Source organism: Misgurnus anguillicaudatus, chromosome 18 (genome assembly GCF_027580225.2).
Source record: "Misgurnus anguillicaudatus chromosome 18, ASM2758022v2, whole genome shotgun sequence".
Classification (NCBI taxonomy): Eukaryota; Metazoa; Chordata; class Actinopteri; order Cypriniformes; family Cobitidae; genus Misgurnus; species Misgurnus anguillicaudatus.
The window spans coordinates 24,125,876-24,144,107 of NC_073354.2; the positions used below are offsets into that span (position 1 = coordinate 24,125,876).

General features: G+C 36.7%; 1 protein-coding gene across 5 annotated transcripts in view; it reads right to left on the reverse strand.

The window, feature by feature from the left end:
• grm1a (glutamate receptor, metabotropic 1a) overlaps positions 1 to 18,232 on the reverse strand; it is a 34,825-nt gene that overhangs the window by 15,753 nt on the left and 840 nt on the right. For 2 of the 5 annotated variants that reach the window (XM_055187078.2, XM_073856138.1), the window contains exons 1-3: positions 16,367 to 16,523; positions 14,695 to 15,594; positions 9,313 to 9,562 (exon numbers count right to left, since the gene is read on the reverse strand). In XM_055187078.2, coding sequence (XP_055043053.2) covers positions 9,313 to 9,562; positions 14,695 to 15,436 — 992 coding nt within the window. In that variant the 5' untranslated portion in view covers positions 15,437 to 15,594; positions 16,367 to 16,523. Of the gene's footprint in view, positions 1 to 9,312; positions 9,563 to 9,674; positions 9,772 to 14,694; positions 15,595 to 16,366; positions 16,524 to 18,232 lie in introns of those variants that run through there. The other 3 variants (XM_055187079.2, XM_055187080.2, XM_055187077.2) reach the window with 3 other exon arrangements.

Here is an 18,232-nt window from a genome sequence, read left to right on the forward strand (position 1 = left end):
ATAGGTCAGTAAAAACACACACACACACACACACACACACACACACACATATTTTGTGGTTCACAGAAGAAAAGTACAGGTTCACAATGACAGTAAATGAATGTGTTCCTGTTGAGCTCAGTGGTACAGCATTGCATTAGCAGCGCAACAGGTCATGGGTTTGAACCCAGGGAACAAACATACTGATAAAAATGTATACCTTGTAATGCACTGTAATTGCTTTGGATAAAAGCGTTTGCCAATGCATAAATGTAAATTACAATAAAAAAATAATAATTTACTCATGAGTAAAGTCTCACATTTTTCCCTAACGGTTTCTGTGAGCTCTCATTTTACCATTGCTACTCCTATTCATGTCTCTTCTCCTCTCTTATTTAAATCCAGTAGACTGTGCTTGTGTGCTTTACTGTTGCCAGATCCTCTCTGGAGGACAGAGTAAGACAGTGCAGGCTTAGGCTAAGGGCCATTACAACTCATCCAGAAGCTTTTACTAATTCATGGCGTTCCAGTTAGCAGCAGCCTGGCTTATGTGTGTTTCACAAGGAGTGTTGCTGCTTGAAGACCCCATTACATCTGCTGTTGCCCCCCACACCTGTATTCCTCTTCATCGCTCTCCTTCTCACACACCCATACTGTACACACATCACAAACCTTCATGTTCTCTCTACATGCATACATGTACCTTTTGGTGTCTAAACATCCCAAATTAGTCCATTCACATCTGAAACACTGCAGTGTCGGCCTCTTCTTAATTCACATGGGATACAACTGCATAGACACAACCTCTCAAACCTAACAGCAGCATTCTGAGCATGTGCTTTAGGTCCTAAGGGATGTGGTGCAATACAGCTCCAGTGACAGGGCTGTTGGGTTGCCTGCAGGCTCTTCTCACTTTCATGTAGTTTCGCTGTATTTAATTGAACCTTAAAGACTTGAATTGACCTCAGAGTGTGTTGTGAAACACCACAGACCCTCAGGTTTCACAGTGATCCATTTGAATAGCTCATTTACATATATTTGCTATTTATTTTCTACATCACCAAATATGTATGAGGAGTTGCATCCGAAAACAAAGGCAGCTGACTCATGAGGCAATGACTTCGGCGGCATGAAGGCAGCTACGGGAAACGCATTCAGACAGCCTTCATAGGCAGTGAAACCAAATTCTGATTGAAATTTAAACAGAGAGCGCCTTTTGCGATATCTAATCCCATATTTAAAAACTACAATAAGAATTTCTCGCTAGGAATGCAATCAAAAGGTGTAAAAAGTGAATATACCTTCTTGGCCACAATTTTATTTTTTCGATCAACCAATGGTAAATGGACTGCATTTATATGGGTGATTCTCACGAAACCATTGAAACACCACGACATTAATGATTTAAGCTTTAAAATGTGTAATATAGTAACATTAAAAAGCATCAGAATTAACACAATACTGTGTTCTACCTTGCACAATGTGTGATTTCAACATAAGAATTTATAATTGTAAATTTTATCTCATTTTCTGTTGAAATTCTCATTACCGCAATGTGTCCGGCTGTGTTTGAACATGCGTTATGTTGTAATTTAATCAAATGAACACAAAAATATTAAGAAAAAAAATAAATGGATGTTTTGCTAGACTACTTTAGATGACAGAAAAAATATTTACTGAATATTCATGTATAATAATAATGAAGAAAAATTAGGAAAATGATGTGTCCATGCCTGATGTTCTCATCCTCCGCAACACTTTTTGAGAACAGTTTAAGCACACATACAGAATTTTAATAAAGTTTGATTTTGAGTGACCAAGCACATGGACCAGTTACTTCAAGATGGCTACCAGGTAAGATCATTTTTTTACAGTTAATTTGAAATATTGTCTTGTCAGAATGCTTACACAACATTTTGATTATCATTACCGCAACAGATGCTTATTAAATGTTAATTTAATTAATAGAAGCATAATACTTTGATTTTAAATGCATGTGCAGAATCTCCAAATTATGTTCTTTCAGGTTTGTCATGTCAATTTGAAAATATGTCAGTGTTGATGTTTTCTGAATGTTGCGGTAATGAGATTTTTTAAATTATATTACAAAAAAAGTGTTAAATGATAAGTAAAAGTTTTTAAATTAATGTTCCCATTTACTCCAGACTTTGTTTTTCAATGTCTGGTGGGAAAAAAGTAAATTTAAGCAATTTTTACATTTTCATGCTTGACATTTTTAAAACCAAGTTTTCGTGAGGATCACCCATATAGCGCTTTCATAGACCCATGGCCATCCAAAGCGCTTCACAATTTTGCCTCACATTCACCCATTCATACAACGACGGCGGTGTCAGCCATGCAAGGCGCCATCCAGCTTTTCGGGAGCAGCTGTCTTGCTCAAGGACACCTCGACACTTGGTCAGGTGGAGCCAATCCCATATTTCCCACGCACACCCATGCATAGAATTGTGGGATGATGAAGGTATTTCAGGAGACAGAAAGTAAACCAAACATTGGATTAGGACCTGCCTCAAAAGACAGCATTTTAGAGATTATGGACGCAACCTTGATTATTACTTTAAGCCAAGAAAATGTACATTGCGTATATGACATGGTTAAATAGATAAAACATCTCTAAAGCATTTCTTTCCTCCTGTCTCTACACCACTGAACTCATTTCAAAAGTGTGGGACCTTCGTATGCACAGCACACACACAAATCCCAGCTAAACCTCTCTCTTTCTCTCTTTCTTTCTCTCTCTTACTTTAACCACATGACTAATAAATCTTTTAATACATTCAAAATGGAGGGCTAATAAGAAAATGATGTTTCCCAAGCATTAGCCTTTACAGAGCTTTAGAAGAGCAGATATTTGGCAAACCCACTATATTCGCACACATTAACATCTACAAGAAGCCCATAGATAATCATGCAATACAGAATCCAATTCTCTACATAATAAAACAATCAGAAGAAAATCTAGTTGAAGTTTGCACACTTTTGAGTAAATGACCCACTTCCTTACAAATTCGTTCAGGAATGGTGCCTAGCTTCAGCACAAACTTGTCCTCAAACATAGGCCACATGGGTGCAGAAGCTGGCCAGACATCACATTTTGGGACAAATATCATTCAGTGTCCGTGTCCAATATTCTTAGAAAGGCATTCCAGACTCAATTTAGTCAATTTGTATTTTTTTAACGAATGATTGTTGTTCACATTTGCATGCATTTTTAAAAATAAAGTTGCTACAAAAGGTTTTTCGCAGTGTTTGTGGGCGTGTATTTTATTTGTAACATGCTGAAAATCATTGTTCCTGTTTAAAAGCAACATGAGATCTAAAAGTCTTTATTTTTATTCCACAATGTTGCCCATCTGCTGATAAACATGCATTTAGTATGCATAAAACAGATGATTGACTTTTTTAACTTGTTCAAATATATAATGCTGAACATCGCTCAGTAACTTCTTTCGTAAGAGAATCTTCCTCGATGCTCTGTCTTCTCTACAGCGTGAGCGCTTGAGACTCCGCCCACCTGAACAGCTCGTTTGGATTTAAAGGGATACACACAAAAACGGTGCATTTTTGCTCAGACCCATAAAGTGCCTATTTTAACATGCCACAATAAATTACCTATATGGCATTTTGAGCTAAAACTTCACATATGTACTCTGGGGACATCAAAGATTTATTTAATATCTTAAAAACGTCTTGTGGAATGTCCCCTTTAAATATAGCCTCTAGTGTTGGAGTTATGAACAGTGTGACAACTTACCCCGCTCTCCCCTACAAATAAGCTCTCTATGATAGCAATATGTACCTCTGAGGTACTAATATGTCACAAAACCAGTCATAAGGGTACATTTTTGCTGAATAAATATGCTTTCCATTGATGTATGGTTTGTTAGAATAGGACAATATTTGGCCGAGATACAACTATATGAAAATCTAACATCTGAGAGTGCAAAAAAAAATCGAAATATTAAAGAAATCGCCTTTAAAGCTGTCCAAATAAAGTCCTTCTAATGATAAATAAATGTTTGATATATTTATGGTAGAAAATATACAAAATATCTTCACTGAACATGAATTTTACTTAATATCCTAATCATTTTTGGCCTGAAAAAAAATCGATCATTTTGACACATACAATGTATTGTTGGCTATTGCTACAAATATGCCCATGTGACTTATGACTTATTTTTTTAACAGGTATGGCCGTAGTGACAGCTGAGCTACATATTTTGACAAATTTTTCTTTTAGTGTAGAGGAACGTTGTTTTGGTTCACTGTTCACTTGGCTTGACTTTTTATAATCTAAAGAGCCTTTTGTCAATACAAAGAAACTCTGTTGTTATTGATTTTTTGTGGAAGTTTACCAGACGCTATGTTTGTTTATGTTGTTACTGCTAAAACCGTCTATATACAGACAAATAGAATGCTTATCTATGGCATTGTGAGGCATCTTTATTTTTAAAAGTGTGGCTTTGGAAAGGACAGAACTTATAGTAATTTTGTGCGGTCGGGAACAGCAGGTGGCTGCTCATCTAAAGCCAAAAGGAAGGAGCTGCTTATGCTATTTTTTCACACCAGTCTGTTACAAAGACCGCATTCACTCTTTTGCTCTATGATAATATTTTAGCTAATCTTCTCCCTGCTAATAAGGTTTCATGATATTGATGAACCCCCAAACATCACCAGCAACTGGTACAGGCTGCCCAAACCGTCTAGTAACTGTGGCATTGATAAGACTGTACATTTCTCTCCATTAAGACAGACACATTTCCAGAACAATGCCGAGATGACAACTGATTATGCAAATAAAAGTTCCTGCAATATTCTCACAGGATGAGCCGTGAGGCAGTGTGGTACTAATTAAAGAGAGGGGCTTGGGTGGGATGTGGAGCTGGAAATCTGAGAATGTTTATTAGTACTTGCCAAGGCACTGCATAATTTGTGTCACAGACAAACTGTTTAGATGATTTTGGGCACTTTCATCTATTTATGCTGGAAGATTTGCCAGGTTGGCCAGACTGAGAGACCAGCAAAACACATTAAGCAAAACACATTTGAACAGTTTTTCAGCCAGGCATCTCAAATGTCTATTGAGAAAATTACTTTCAGACTACTGGTACATCATATTAACCACCAAGCAATACCCTTGCAACCACCCAAAAATCTCTGCAAACAACAACTGCATAGCAATTTCCCTAAAAAACACTCACCAGAGCAGCTTAGTAATTTCAAAGCAACATTTCGTTTTTTTCCTCAGGATGCTACTGCCGTATACTGCAAAAAATGTGCAATGAGAGGCAAGCAAGAGTGTTCAGAGGAAAACACTAAAGATTTATTGGACTTGTAGAGTTGGGACTGGGGAAACACAATGCACAAAGGATAGTGCTTTCCGTAAACATTTAATTTAGACTGTTGTCAGCACTTGAAACAAACAAAACTGAAATGCTAAAGAGCTTATATTGAATGTCTCTGTCCTGAGAGCAAGACAATTTGTTCCTATGAAAATATCTCTTGGGCACGTGCTTTATGGGACTTTGACAAAGATGCGAGAAATATTGCAGCTAAACTCTATTCATTTTTTCAATAAGAGAGAGAGGCAAAAATTGTGTCTAGTGTAGCTTGACTATTTTAGGCAATCCAATGTAATAAGTGTTCGAGGCAAACTCCCAGCAAGACTGAGCATGTTGATTAAAAATTACAAATGATTTTTTCTAGCGTTGTAGAAAATTGCATTGTCTGGTTTTTGTTTGAAATGAACTGTCTCTGGATAAACTGAACACATACACAAACAAATATGCATACTATATGAATTTTTAATACACCAAGCATTCAAAATCTGACAATTTTGTCCTACAATACAATAAATCTTTTACGTTTTCAGCAATTAGTCTCGTCTTAGATAGAACAATTGTGTAAAAAATTATCCCAAGCTGTCACTGGGGCAGTACTTTTTCAAAAGGTCCTAATATGTACCATCAGATATGTATACATTTGCTACCAAAATGTACCTTTGAGGTACTAATATGAACACTTTGGTACCACGTATATGGTGCAAAAGTGTACTTTTTGAAAGTGTCCCACCCCAGTTACATATAGGGACCATTTTTGACCATTTTCTCCGACAGTGTACTCTAGATAGAGATTAACACTGAGCATTTTGTCAATCACCGAAGTGCAGTACTCGCTCTATTTATCGCTCTGTCTTTATTTGCCGCTCTCTCGCTTTGAGTTCCTCCTTCCCCAATCCATCTCTAACTCAGATATCATCAACTTTCTTGGCTTTAAAGGGGACATTTCACAAGACTTTTTTAAGATGTGAAATAAATCTTTGGTGTCCCCAGAGTACATATGTAAAGTTCTACCTCAAAATACCATATAGATAATTTAAGATTGTTAAGATTGCCACTTTTTAGGTGTGAGCAAAAATGTGCCATTTTAGGTGTGTCTTTTTAAACGAAATTGAGCTGATCTCTGCACTAAATAGCAGTGCCGTGGTTGGATTATTGTGCAAATTAAGGGGTATTATCCCCTTCTGACATCATAGGTGGAGCCAAATTTCAATTATCTATTTATTCACATGCTTGCAGAGAATGGTTTACCAAAACTAAGTTATTGGGTTGTTCCTTTTCATATTTTATAGGTTGATAGAAGCACTGGGGATCCAATTATAGCACTTAAACATGGAAAAAGTCAAATTTTCATAATATGTCCCCTTTAAGGTATGGATACGCATTATCATGGCAATACATGACGTATTTAAATAAATTACTTTCTATTTTATCTCGCTTGCTCTTGCTTTTTTATTAAGTACTGATAAAACACACATTCATTCTTATTACCCAATGAAAGGGTAATACTCCAGACACAATCAATGTTTTGACCTAGAAAGTCTGTTTGCTGAATCCGATGGCCTGCCTGTGATTGTTGGTGGGTGGGCTATAGATGTTGCCTTGATAAAGATTAAACAAGATAGCTGCTACACTTCATTTCCAGATCTTCAAATCTGCAAAGGAATCTGTCCGGGAATGTTAGCCAGTTCTGCACCAAATTCACTATCTGACAATCTGACCGTTCTGAGAACAGCCTTTGGAGGAGAACTGTAATATCTTATTCATAATGCAACGCCGATATCTTCCTCCACTTCTAGTGCCAAAAACCAAGTGCCAATAACCATTAAAATAAATAATGGCTGGCACATTTTTTATTTTCACGTCATTAGTGACAACGTGACAGATTTAAAAATAAATAAAATCCAAAGAGCGTCTTTCTCTTGCCAGCCACAGTTATTTGGTGTCGGATACGATTCTCGAGAGACTGTGAGATTGAATATTTAATACTCTGCCTACAGCATTTCTCCACGGCTCTCTAAAATAAAGTGACCTCCCTTCTCTGGCACATACATGCATACACATTCAAAGTCACACAGTGTAAGACAAAGACATGCAGATTACAGAAACTTGCGAGCCAGCTCCTGAATCACAAATGATTCATTAATGATGAAAAGTGTGAACCTCTGTTCACAACGTCCATATTCAAACTCATCTGGTTTCCCTGGAAACGTGTATATTCAGTCGGAACGCAGTTTTTCCAAGAATTCCGACGTCTCCTTTCCCTTACCAAAAAGAAATCGCAAATATGGACATGCCAATTTAGCAAGCAAACTTTTTAAGACTCATAACCTAAAAAACGATTAGTTGGTTCAACTTAAAAAGTAAGTAACGATTTTAAGGCAACCAGGTAACATACTTTTTTAAAGTTAAACCAACTTTTTTTCAGAGAAGAAAACTTCTACTGTCTTTGCCACCGAATCAGCTTGCCATGGCTAATGGTCTCATATAGGGGATGCCCTGTTCTCATGAATAACAATTGACAGGCAAAAAGACTTCTGATCAAACGTGTGATATTTCTGAACCTCTGTCAGGCAAGAAATGTATTTTCTGAATGCCATTCCATAAACAAATAATTTACAGTGTTGTTAAATAGTTATTGAGCACATCATTCACTGCAAAATTTTTTTAGTATTTTTGTCTTGTTTTCAATAAAAAAAATCAAAAAATTCTTAAATCAAGATGTGTTTTACAAGCAAAAATATCTGCCAATGGGGTGAGAAAAAAATCTTTAAATAATATATATTATATTTAATAATATATTTAATTCAAGCTAAATTGTCTCACCCCATTGGCAGATATTTTTGCTTGTTTTAAGCACAAATTCATTAAAATTTAATATTTTTTTCTAAAAACTACACTTTTTTTCTTAGGTCATTTTGCTTATCAAGAAAATACATCTTCATTTAAGAATTTTTAGATATTTCTACTGAAAACAAGACAAAAATACTAAGTTATAAAGTCATTTTTTGCAGTGCACTGCAAAAAAAATATTTTCAAGAAAAGATTTTATTAGTATTTTGTCATGTTTTCAGTAAAAATATCTAAACATTCTTAAATTAAGATGCTTTATCTTGATGAGCAAAACGAAGTCTAGTGATTTTGTGCATAAAACAAGCAAAAAAATCTGCCAATGGGGTAAGCAAAAAAACTTGAAAATTTTTCTTAAACACTAAATTCAAGAAAAATTCAAGAAAAATTGGCTTACCCCATTGGCAGATTTTTTTGCTTGTTTTGTGCACAAAATCGCTTAAATTTGATATTTTGGTCTAAAAACTAGACTTATTTTCTTGGGTCGTTTTGTTCATCGAGAAAAGGCATCTTAAATTAAAATGTTTTAAATATTTTTACTGAAAACAAGAAAAATACTAAGAAAATTTTTTCTTGACAATCTTTTTTGCAGTGTACACTAAGCAAAAAAAACCTGCCAATGGGGTAAGCTAATTTTTCTTGAATTTAGTGTTTAAGAAAAATGTTCAATATTTTTTGCTTACCCCATTGGCAGATTTTTTTTGCTTGTTTTATGCACAAAAGCACTTACATTTCATTTTTCTGGTCTAAAAAATCAAATTATTTTTATGGGTTGTTTTGCTCATCAAGAAAAAGCATCTTAATTTAAGAATTCTTTTATATTTTTACTGAAAACAAGACAAAAATACAAATAATTTTTTTTCTTGAAAATCATTTTTTGTAATGTACTTGTTTATTTCGCAGACAATTCCCAATAGCCTTTTGCACCACGCAAATAATGAATCAGTTTTGATATATAAATATCCGTGAGCAAGAAATCGTGGGTGTCGTTTTGACTTCTTCGCCCTCTGTGTCTCTCCAAGACCTGCTATTTTTGCTTTTAACATAATTTGATAGAAACAGACACAGCTAAGCATTCTGAGGGATGCGGTTTCAGGCATAAAACTGTTTTAAGTCTTACCTCCCAATAAGCTGGAACTCTCCAAAAACACCACGACGTCGCATGGCCATCAGCAGCCCGCGCACAGTCATTCCCTCACAGAAGCAGACAACCACGCGGGCTTTGGGCAGTCGCTCGCGCAGTTTCTTAAGTAGACGGTCAAAGTGTTTTTCTCCAGCGTTACTGTAGATCTTATCGGAGTGGGCGATACAAAGACCCTCCTCTGCTGCCAACTCCTTAAAAGCTTCCATGCCACTCTCACCATAGTTACCTGCGTTAAGATGGAGGACAGTTGATAAAGTATCACCTAAAACAAACATGCCTGATAAAAACTAGTGAACAAGTACTGCTTAATAGAAGACATGGAATGGAGGATGGATTACCGACACTGATCCAACACCTGTCTGGCCAATCAGAGCCCGGGATAAGAATGGATGACAGTTCAATATGGAGGACACAAAAAGACAGGCAGACAGGCAACTGAAAAAGACATGAAATGGAAATATGATCACCACCATTTTGGAAACAAATGGCAGTCATACTGTTAGAATGAGTAACACAAAAACTAAACGTGAGTGTTTGAACTCAACACACATGTTCCATTTTCATAATAAATAAACAAAATAACAAAGCAATAAGCCCTAGGGGTCCATGACTCACAGTGACTTTACCACAGGGAAGTACTAAAACCCCCTTTATCACCATAATGAACAGACTTGAGTTGCTTATTGCTTTAAAATGTAACAACAGCAATATAATAAAACAATATGTTCATAATAATTACAGTAACAAGACAAGAAGGATACCAACAATAGTGTACTTTGCAGTGCTGTTATTACAGTACCATAACAATGGGTGCTTTTTAAAACACCACATGAATCAGAAACAGGCTTGTACATGAGTACACTTAAAAAGAGCTTTAATTTCATCCTATGTCTGGGCTGCCAAGTTTAATTTACATTCTGCTGTATAGAGGCAGCAGAGGTCATTGGCGATGACTGCACTCAGGAAAACACTACTGACGCCGAATAATAATAATAATAATAAGAGGATACGAGTGGTGTGCTGCTCTCTGTGGAACAGGTGTGTTGATGACAATCTGAGCAGATTTACAGGTAGTGCTCACTGACAATTTTACAGTCTCTGTTTTTGCACTCCAAAAATGCTGGGATGCTTCAGCCCACATTTGAAAAATGAAAGGTGCCTCAAATATCCTGCAGAGTACTTGAGGAACCTCAAATGCCTTTTTTACAGTGCATTGTTGGATAAAATATGAATAAACCTAACAATTGGTTTAAATGAACCATTTTTGAGGGATGAAAATTTCTATTGTAAATTCCTATAGTCTTGAACTACTACATGAAGGTTCCAATAACCCATTTAGAGTGCTTTATAGGTTTCACTATTCTAAGTGTAAGTGTCCCCAATATGTAATGTGACATACAGTTAGGGTGACCACCCGTCCCGCGTAGCACGTGCGCGCACAGCGTTTGAAGCACAATTCATGCGTCCCGCAAATTGAGACCGTGTCACACATAATATGCTTGCTAAAAAAAAAGTTGGTTGCTCTATATATCATCAAGCCCCAGGCAGCCAAACGAACATTATGACAGTTCAGGCTCGCTCTCCACTTGCACGCTACTGTTGCCCCTCAGTTGAACAGCTGACTAGGTTGTTGTCAACTTTTTCATTGTTGTCATGACAGCACATTGCGCACGCAGTCACGCACACAGCCACGCACGTGCATAACTTTTAGATGCGCGCTTTCCAATTTGAAAAATGGAGAAAGAGACTAGTTTGATTCTGCACCGCCATCATCAATTAAAAAGAGAAGGTGTGGGTACAAGAAAGACTGGGAAAATAAATATCTGTGGCAGAAAGTCCATAAGGTGTCCCCAGAACACTGAACAGTTTTTTTACCCTGTGCCTGCCTTTACTAACATGCAAGTTCACCATTCTTCCTCCCCCTTCTCGTTCCGTGAACCTCTGGAGTTAAGTGGGTTAAGACTTCTTTTTACATGTTCCAGTGTTGTTGAGCAACTACTGTACGTGTTACTCCTATAATTTTATATTATAATTTATGTAAGGTGAATAAATTGTAATGAAAAAATAAATTAAATTAAATTGCTAAAGTAAATCGTAAGTGGAAGTGCATGTCAATTCATTGAATGTTCAAAATATTATGAATCTTTATTTAGAAAAAATCACATTTGGTTGGCCTATTCATGAGCATACATCATGTTTAGGGGAATAGGGCATTATTAATATGCCATGTACACTGCAAAGAAAAAAAATCTTAGTAGGCTATTTTTGTCTTGTTTTAGTAAAAATATCTAAAAATTCTTAAATTAAGATGCTTGTTCTTGATCAGCAAAACAACCCAAGAAAATAAGTCTAGTTTTATGCACAAAATCACTTAATTTTGATATTTTTGGTCTAAAAACAAGCAAAAAAATCTGCCAATGAATTTTTCTTGAATTTGGTGTTTAAGATGTTCAAGATTATTTTGCTTACCCCATTGACAGATTTTATTTTGCTTGTTTTATGCACAAAATCACTTAAGTTTGATATTTTTGGTCTTAAAAACTAGACTTATATTCTTGGGTCGTTTTGGTCATCAAGAAAAAGCATCTTAATTTAAGAATTTCTTAGATATTTTTACTGAAATGAAGACAAAAATCCTACAATTTTTTTTGCGGTGTAAGGGGGTATGTGCTACAAATGGGTAAACCACTATAAATAAGTCTGCCTGTGGGTTGGGTGCACCGCCATGCCAGCGAGTGTCCCACATTGTCCCCCAGAAACATACCCCTTGTCCCCCCTTGGGCTAGCAGGTGGTCATACAGTACAGTGCAAAAGGCCACCATAACATAATTAGATTTTTGCAATGTTATAGGGATCTTATATAATTGTTTCTCAGTCTCTTTAATAGAATACATCCAGAAAATAGGAAATGTGTATATAGTATTAAAAACTGTATAAAAATGTAAAGTGATGTGTCAAGTTTTTAGGGTAAACTCTCCTTCCACTTGAGCAATAGCAGAAAACTGCAGGATCTCTTAAAAATAAATGAAATTAAATCCTAATTTCTAATTTTAAAAAAATGTGTCATTTTATTTAATTCTGCTCAAAAACGCTCAAGATGTGTTTAGTGCCAAGAGAGATCACACTAAACACTGACGATGCCTATTTTTTGTACATATTTCCTGTTTTTTTGTATCTTAATAAAATAGATTGAAAATAAATATAAATAGACATTAAAACTTCTAAAACAACAAGTCTGGTGGTGGTGGCCTAAGACTTATGCACAGTACTGTATATCTGAAAAAACAGAGAAAACTTTGTTTTTAGTAACCTTGTAGTTTTGGACACATAACACACAATGAGACGGACTGGAATCTAAAATTTTACATATGTCACATATACACATTTCCTGTATTTTCTGGATGTATTCTATTAAAGAGACTGAGAAATAATTTGTGATCACTATAACATTGCAAAAACAAAAAATCTAATTCTGGCATGGTGGCCTACGATTGTTACACAGTACTATATATGTTTTGAACCAGTTCCTGTATTACTGTCATTATTTTTAGATTTTCTGATGATTTTTTGAGACCCAAATTAGCACAAGGATTTGTTTCATATGGGTTAATTTCTGTTAAAAAAAACACATTGTTCTGAAAAAGACTCTTGAAATGTGTGAGACACTATATTTAAAGATTTAGGTATACCCTTAAGTATAGGGTGAAGAGATAGGTTGGGTTGCCGAAAGCGCATCTGCGCTACGTCTCAGAGCACTGCACACTACACCAGTGACTTTGACAAGGACTCTACTTTTTTAAGACTGCCACACAAACTTGCGTTTAACTAATGCATGTTCAGATCTGGCCATTAAAATGCCTTTAAACCAGACAGATTTATTTATATTTGGCTGAGTAATTATTGTAATCAAGGATCTCAGCTGTTACTATGGGCAACTGGCAGAGACATAGTTGCTGATGTTGTTTTTGTGTGTGCGTGCGTGCGTGCATGCGTGTGTGTGCGCGTGCGTGCGTGCGTATAAAGTTATTGCCAATGCCTACAGTTCATGCCTTGTAAACTACTGTTAAGTCTCTCCTTAAATGGACTAACTAATGAGCTACAAACAAACAGAGAACTATGGCGCCCCTTTCCACTTTAGCAATGTATACAGTAAAATTTGATTGTAATTCAATATGTGAGAACAGGTCTCAAAGCCTATTATTATTTAACAATTCCGTTTGCACCGCGATCTTCCATTACTGGGTCTTTTTTATTTCTCGGTGCGTCAATCTTGGGATTGAATTGTTCAGTACACTGAGAAAGGCTTTGAGTTGAAACCTTTGTGTGTGTTTCCAGTAACAATGAATATAAAGTAAAACTGAAAAAAGAATGTTTTAGTAAGCGAGGATCATAATTTCTTATACTAAACCTTATTATTATAAAACCAGGAACTTCATATCTGAGGACATCAAGTAACAGAACCGTCTGCATCTGGATCATTTCCAAAGAGTAACCTATAAGCATCTCAACTTATTATTATTTACGTTAGGTTATATTCACTCAAGTATGAATTTAAGAGACTGCCATTTCCACCTGATCTACAACTTAATGTAAAGTGATACACCCACAACAAAGGCTGGTGAGACAAACACAAAATGTGTGAGCTCTAGGAACGATGGTTTAAAAAAAAGGAAGAATACATTAGTTTGCTCATTATGTATAAGCATACTGAGTCATTAAACAATGCTTCCATATGCAAATATTAAAAGGCCTTTGGTCTAGCACTACAACTCTAATGTGATTAAATTAGCATTTAATTACACGTTTTAAGGGTTACAAAATGGTGCATTAACTATTTTAAAAAGTGCACTTTTTCTATTGTTTCCACCTGAATTTAAGATGCAAACACAAAATTGAATCTGTTAAATTCAGAAGTCTGATTTATGCATACTATTCGCATTATTGCCAATCTACATGTAATATAAAATTAAACTAACTGCACTATACAATAATCATGCCTTTTGTTGCCATTAATGTTTTTGTCATCTCCTCGTATCTCCTTATGTTTTTGAACATGCATATCTCATAATGGCACATGCACTGTTTGAATTAATCGACACTCAAAAAACAGCCCATTCATGGTTTGAAACAACTCAGCACAGGTCAATTTAAACTCAGCAGTTGAGTTTGTCCATATTTTATCCAATCATGGGTTGAAACGACCCAGCATTTTTAAAGTGTGCACTCCAAAAAGATTATTAGGTGTATTTGCATAATAACCATGAACATTGCTTATAAAAGTTTTTTTAATCCATAATTCAAACCCAGAAAAAGCGTAAATAGTACAAACAATAAGGACAGGTGCTGTCAGTGACTTACCCTCTGTGTGAACAGCAGAAACATAAGTCCAATTATAGTGTTTAACAATGTCTAGCATGGCACGCGCCTGCAGCGTGTCAGATGGCACAACACGGAGGAAATATTTGAAGAGTGTTTTGTCGCTCAAGTCAATGCTTGTGGCCGAATAAGCGATCTGTGGGATGTTAAACAGCTGCAGTAGATTCTGCACCTGGATGGCCACCGAGCTGGAGCCAGGACCTATGACTCCAGCGATGGGCTTCTTGCTGGGGGGAGGCTGGTTGGAGGGCGTCCCGTCGATACACCACTTAGATCCGTCTTTATCATCCCGGATAGAGATGAGGGAATCTCGAATGAACTCGATGCTTTGCTCTAAAGCCACGGAAGAGTGCCAGCACGAGTCTCGGATCTCGCAGCCCAGAGTAATGTTGGGAAGCAGGTCCGGGTCGGCGTTGATACGGTCCAAAGTATGAAACATCGCTTCAACCCGCTGGATGCCGTACTGCTCGCGCACATCACCGCATTTTCTATCGGCCACGCGCTCGGCTGAGGGTTGGTGGTGTACGGAGAAGAGCGCACCGATTATCACATCACCGTCCATGCGGGCGACGGAACGGGCCGCGGCGCGCTGTACCGGCAACCGCCTGGTGCTGCGCGGGACCAATGACCGCCTATAGATGTTTCCAAGCGCGTGAGATAAAAGTGTCGATAAAAACAGACACAGGAAAACTAGGAAGTATCCGCGCATCTTCAAGCGTGCCATGATCCACGTTGTTTGACGGACAGCAGCCGTTCGGGCATAGCGTGCGAGCTGCTCGTGCCAGCTGAGACTGCGAGCGGTGGTCGTTTCTCCGCAGTCCCAGATTCAATTAACCGATCATGATGCGCAAGCGAGAAAACATGAATGCGCCCTGGTACCTGCTGGGAAAACACAAAAGAGTCATCCACAGACAGCTCCAACTGTATGCTTCAAATATCTTATTGTTAAAGCATGCATCACTCAGAGCTCAATGCAACCTATTCAAGTAAAGTGTAGCAATCACGGAGTACAAAGTTAGACACCTGCTCTCTTTCAAGTGTCACTTCAGGAGCGTTGAGAACTATGAGGGCAAACTTGCGTCATCCGATCGGTGCAAAGTAATTGCCTACTCCGAATTCAAAGTATGCGTAGGCTACATATACATGATAATTTAACCACAAAATAAGCATTGTAAATCAAGTTAACCAGGTTTTTAAAATGTCTGCGAGACAAATGCGATTTCAGAACCATGGACAGCGCAAACAACCTTATAGTGGATGAGGCGCCTGCGCTTTATTAATCCATAATAACTATTAAACGTGTTTGCACAATAAAATTCAGTGTCACTATACATTACATTTTTGAATTCGATTCTGAGACACCAAATGTGAGCTGGAATCAATATTATACAGGTAAGCTACATTCTCCTAAAGATAGACTTCACCGTTGAGCATTCATACATGTCTCACTAAGCAGGTTTGTACCCTAGCTGGGTCGTTTCCATTCAGTATTTCTAATCGATTGCACATTATAACAATGATTCGCAATAACAATGCAATGCCTCCAGTACTCGCATAAGTGACATTGCTAAGCATCTGTCCGTAACTGCTCGCAATTACCGGAAAATATAAACAACTGTGGAAACATCTGGATAGGAATTGTATAGCTACGCACCTGAGTCAATGAGACATCTCTACCTCCTTCTGAGACAGCTGGTGCACTGATGGTATACTTCAGTTATCAGGGTGCAACCTAACAAGTCTCTCTCTCTCTCTCTCTCTCTCTCTCTATTTTGATATCTTAATGGGCGGGGATCCATCAGTATCAGTTTTGGGATGTAGCTACAAGAACGCAAATAATAATGTTTTAATAACGTACGTTAGCCTGTACGTTTATTATTATGTTAGTGATTGATTGACAGCTAGAAGTGTGAAGCTGTCGAAATTCGTTTGGTCTTCTTTGACAGAAAAAATGCGATGTTAATTATACAATAGGCTACTAGGCTATACAATTATAAGTGCTGCTGTAGATTATTAAATGTAGACTACATGGTGCATTTGTAGTAAATTTGGACCTTCATGTGCATTATGTATGGACTAGTAGGCTACTCAAGGTTTGACCATCACTCTGTGGAGATCTTGGCATTCCTATGATTCAAGCCGCGTGGAATGATCGCAAAAATGTGTCACCCTCGCGTAAAACCACGTGACTCTGTCTGACATACATGACAGTCTAAAGATTTGACTGTCACATCACATCTGTTTTTAATGTGCTCTTATTATTCACATGCAGAGGGCGAAATTAAACTACGTGTTTTTTAACACATAAAACACTAGAAATACATTTTGGTTGGCTGGATAATTTTCCATTCTCTCCTGACTGTTCTGCACTCCATACACTAAGGATTAGGCTACCCATTGTGCTTTAAAGTGACTCGGTATTTGATCATAAAATTTGAAAGTGCACACTGCCATCTGCTGACACAACGCGTGTTCAGGTCTTCATTCGACCCCGTTTGGTGATTTAACTTAATGTGCAAATGTAAAATTTAGATTTTGTTATTCTCATCTAATAACGTTTCTCTTACCTAAAAAATATAATTATTAATAATATAATTAATTTAATAATGTTTTCTAGACAAAGTGTGTCGCTCCTGAAATGTATTCTTCTCACCTGTATTACAATACTGCCCTCTAGTGAATGAAGCTTGATATTGCCACAGTGCAAATATCCATTAAGACCATTTTGTAAGATGATGGGTCTACACTGGTCTAGAAACAATTCCTGTATCAGTTTGAAACTGTTTTCTTTATTTCTTTATATATCTTAAAGATGTTTGTTTAACTTTTTAATTCAGTTCTATCTGTTCTGTTGGTTGTATTTTATCCCAACGTTTATGTAGTGTTTAAAAACGAAAAACATGAAGTGCTTCTGCAGTGTTGTATACTTGCAAAATGGTCTTATTCTATTCCAAGACCATGATCATTTTGCATCTAGGTAAATATTACAATACATCTTGTGTAATTTGACATCTTGAAATCAGAAAGAATTATAGATTTAATTAAGTTAATTTACTAATCCTTGAAGGTGCGGTTTCCCGGACAGGGTTTACACCAGACTAAAAGGCATTTTTGAGCTGCTTTAACTTAAAAACTTCTTGTCCTAACTAATTTTAACAAATATCTGTGACATTGTTTTGTCTCAAGATGTACATCTGTAGTGTTGTTTGCAATGTATGTTTGTGGAGACTTCTTAAATGGCCTAATATAAATAAGGCCTAGTCCTGGTTTAACCTAAACCCTGTCCGGGAAACAGCCCCCAAAAGTTTTAACAGTGGTTCATTAACAAAGCCGTTTATTGCTATTTTTTAAAATTCTTAATAAATCTTATAGTATAGTTTTTTCTACTGGATCACCTAAGTCTGCCCAGCGAACAACCTTTCTAACAAATTTCCTTTAACTGTTATTTAATTTTTTTTTAATTCCCATAAAATGTTTATAATATAGCACAGCACTTATATATAGCATATCTTTTATATAT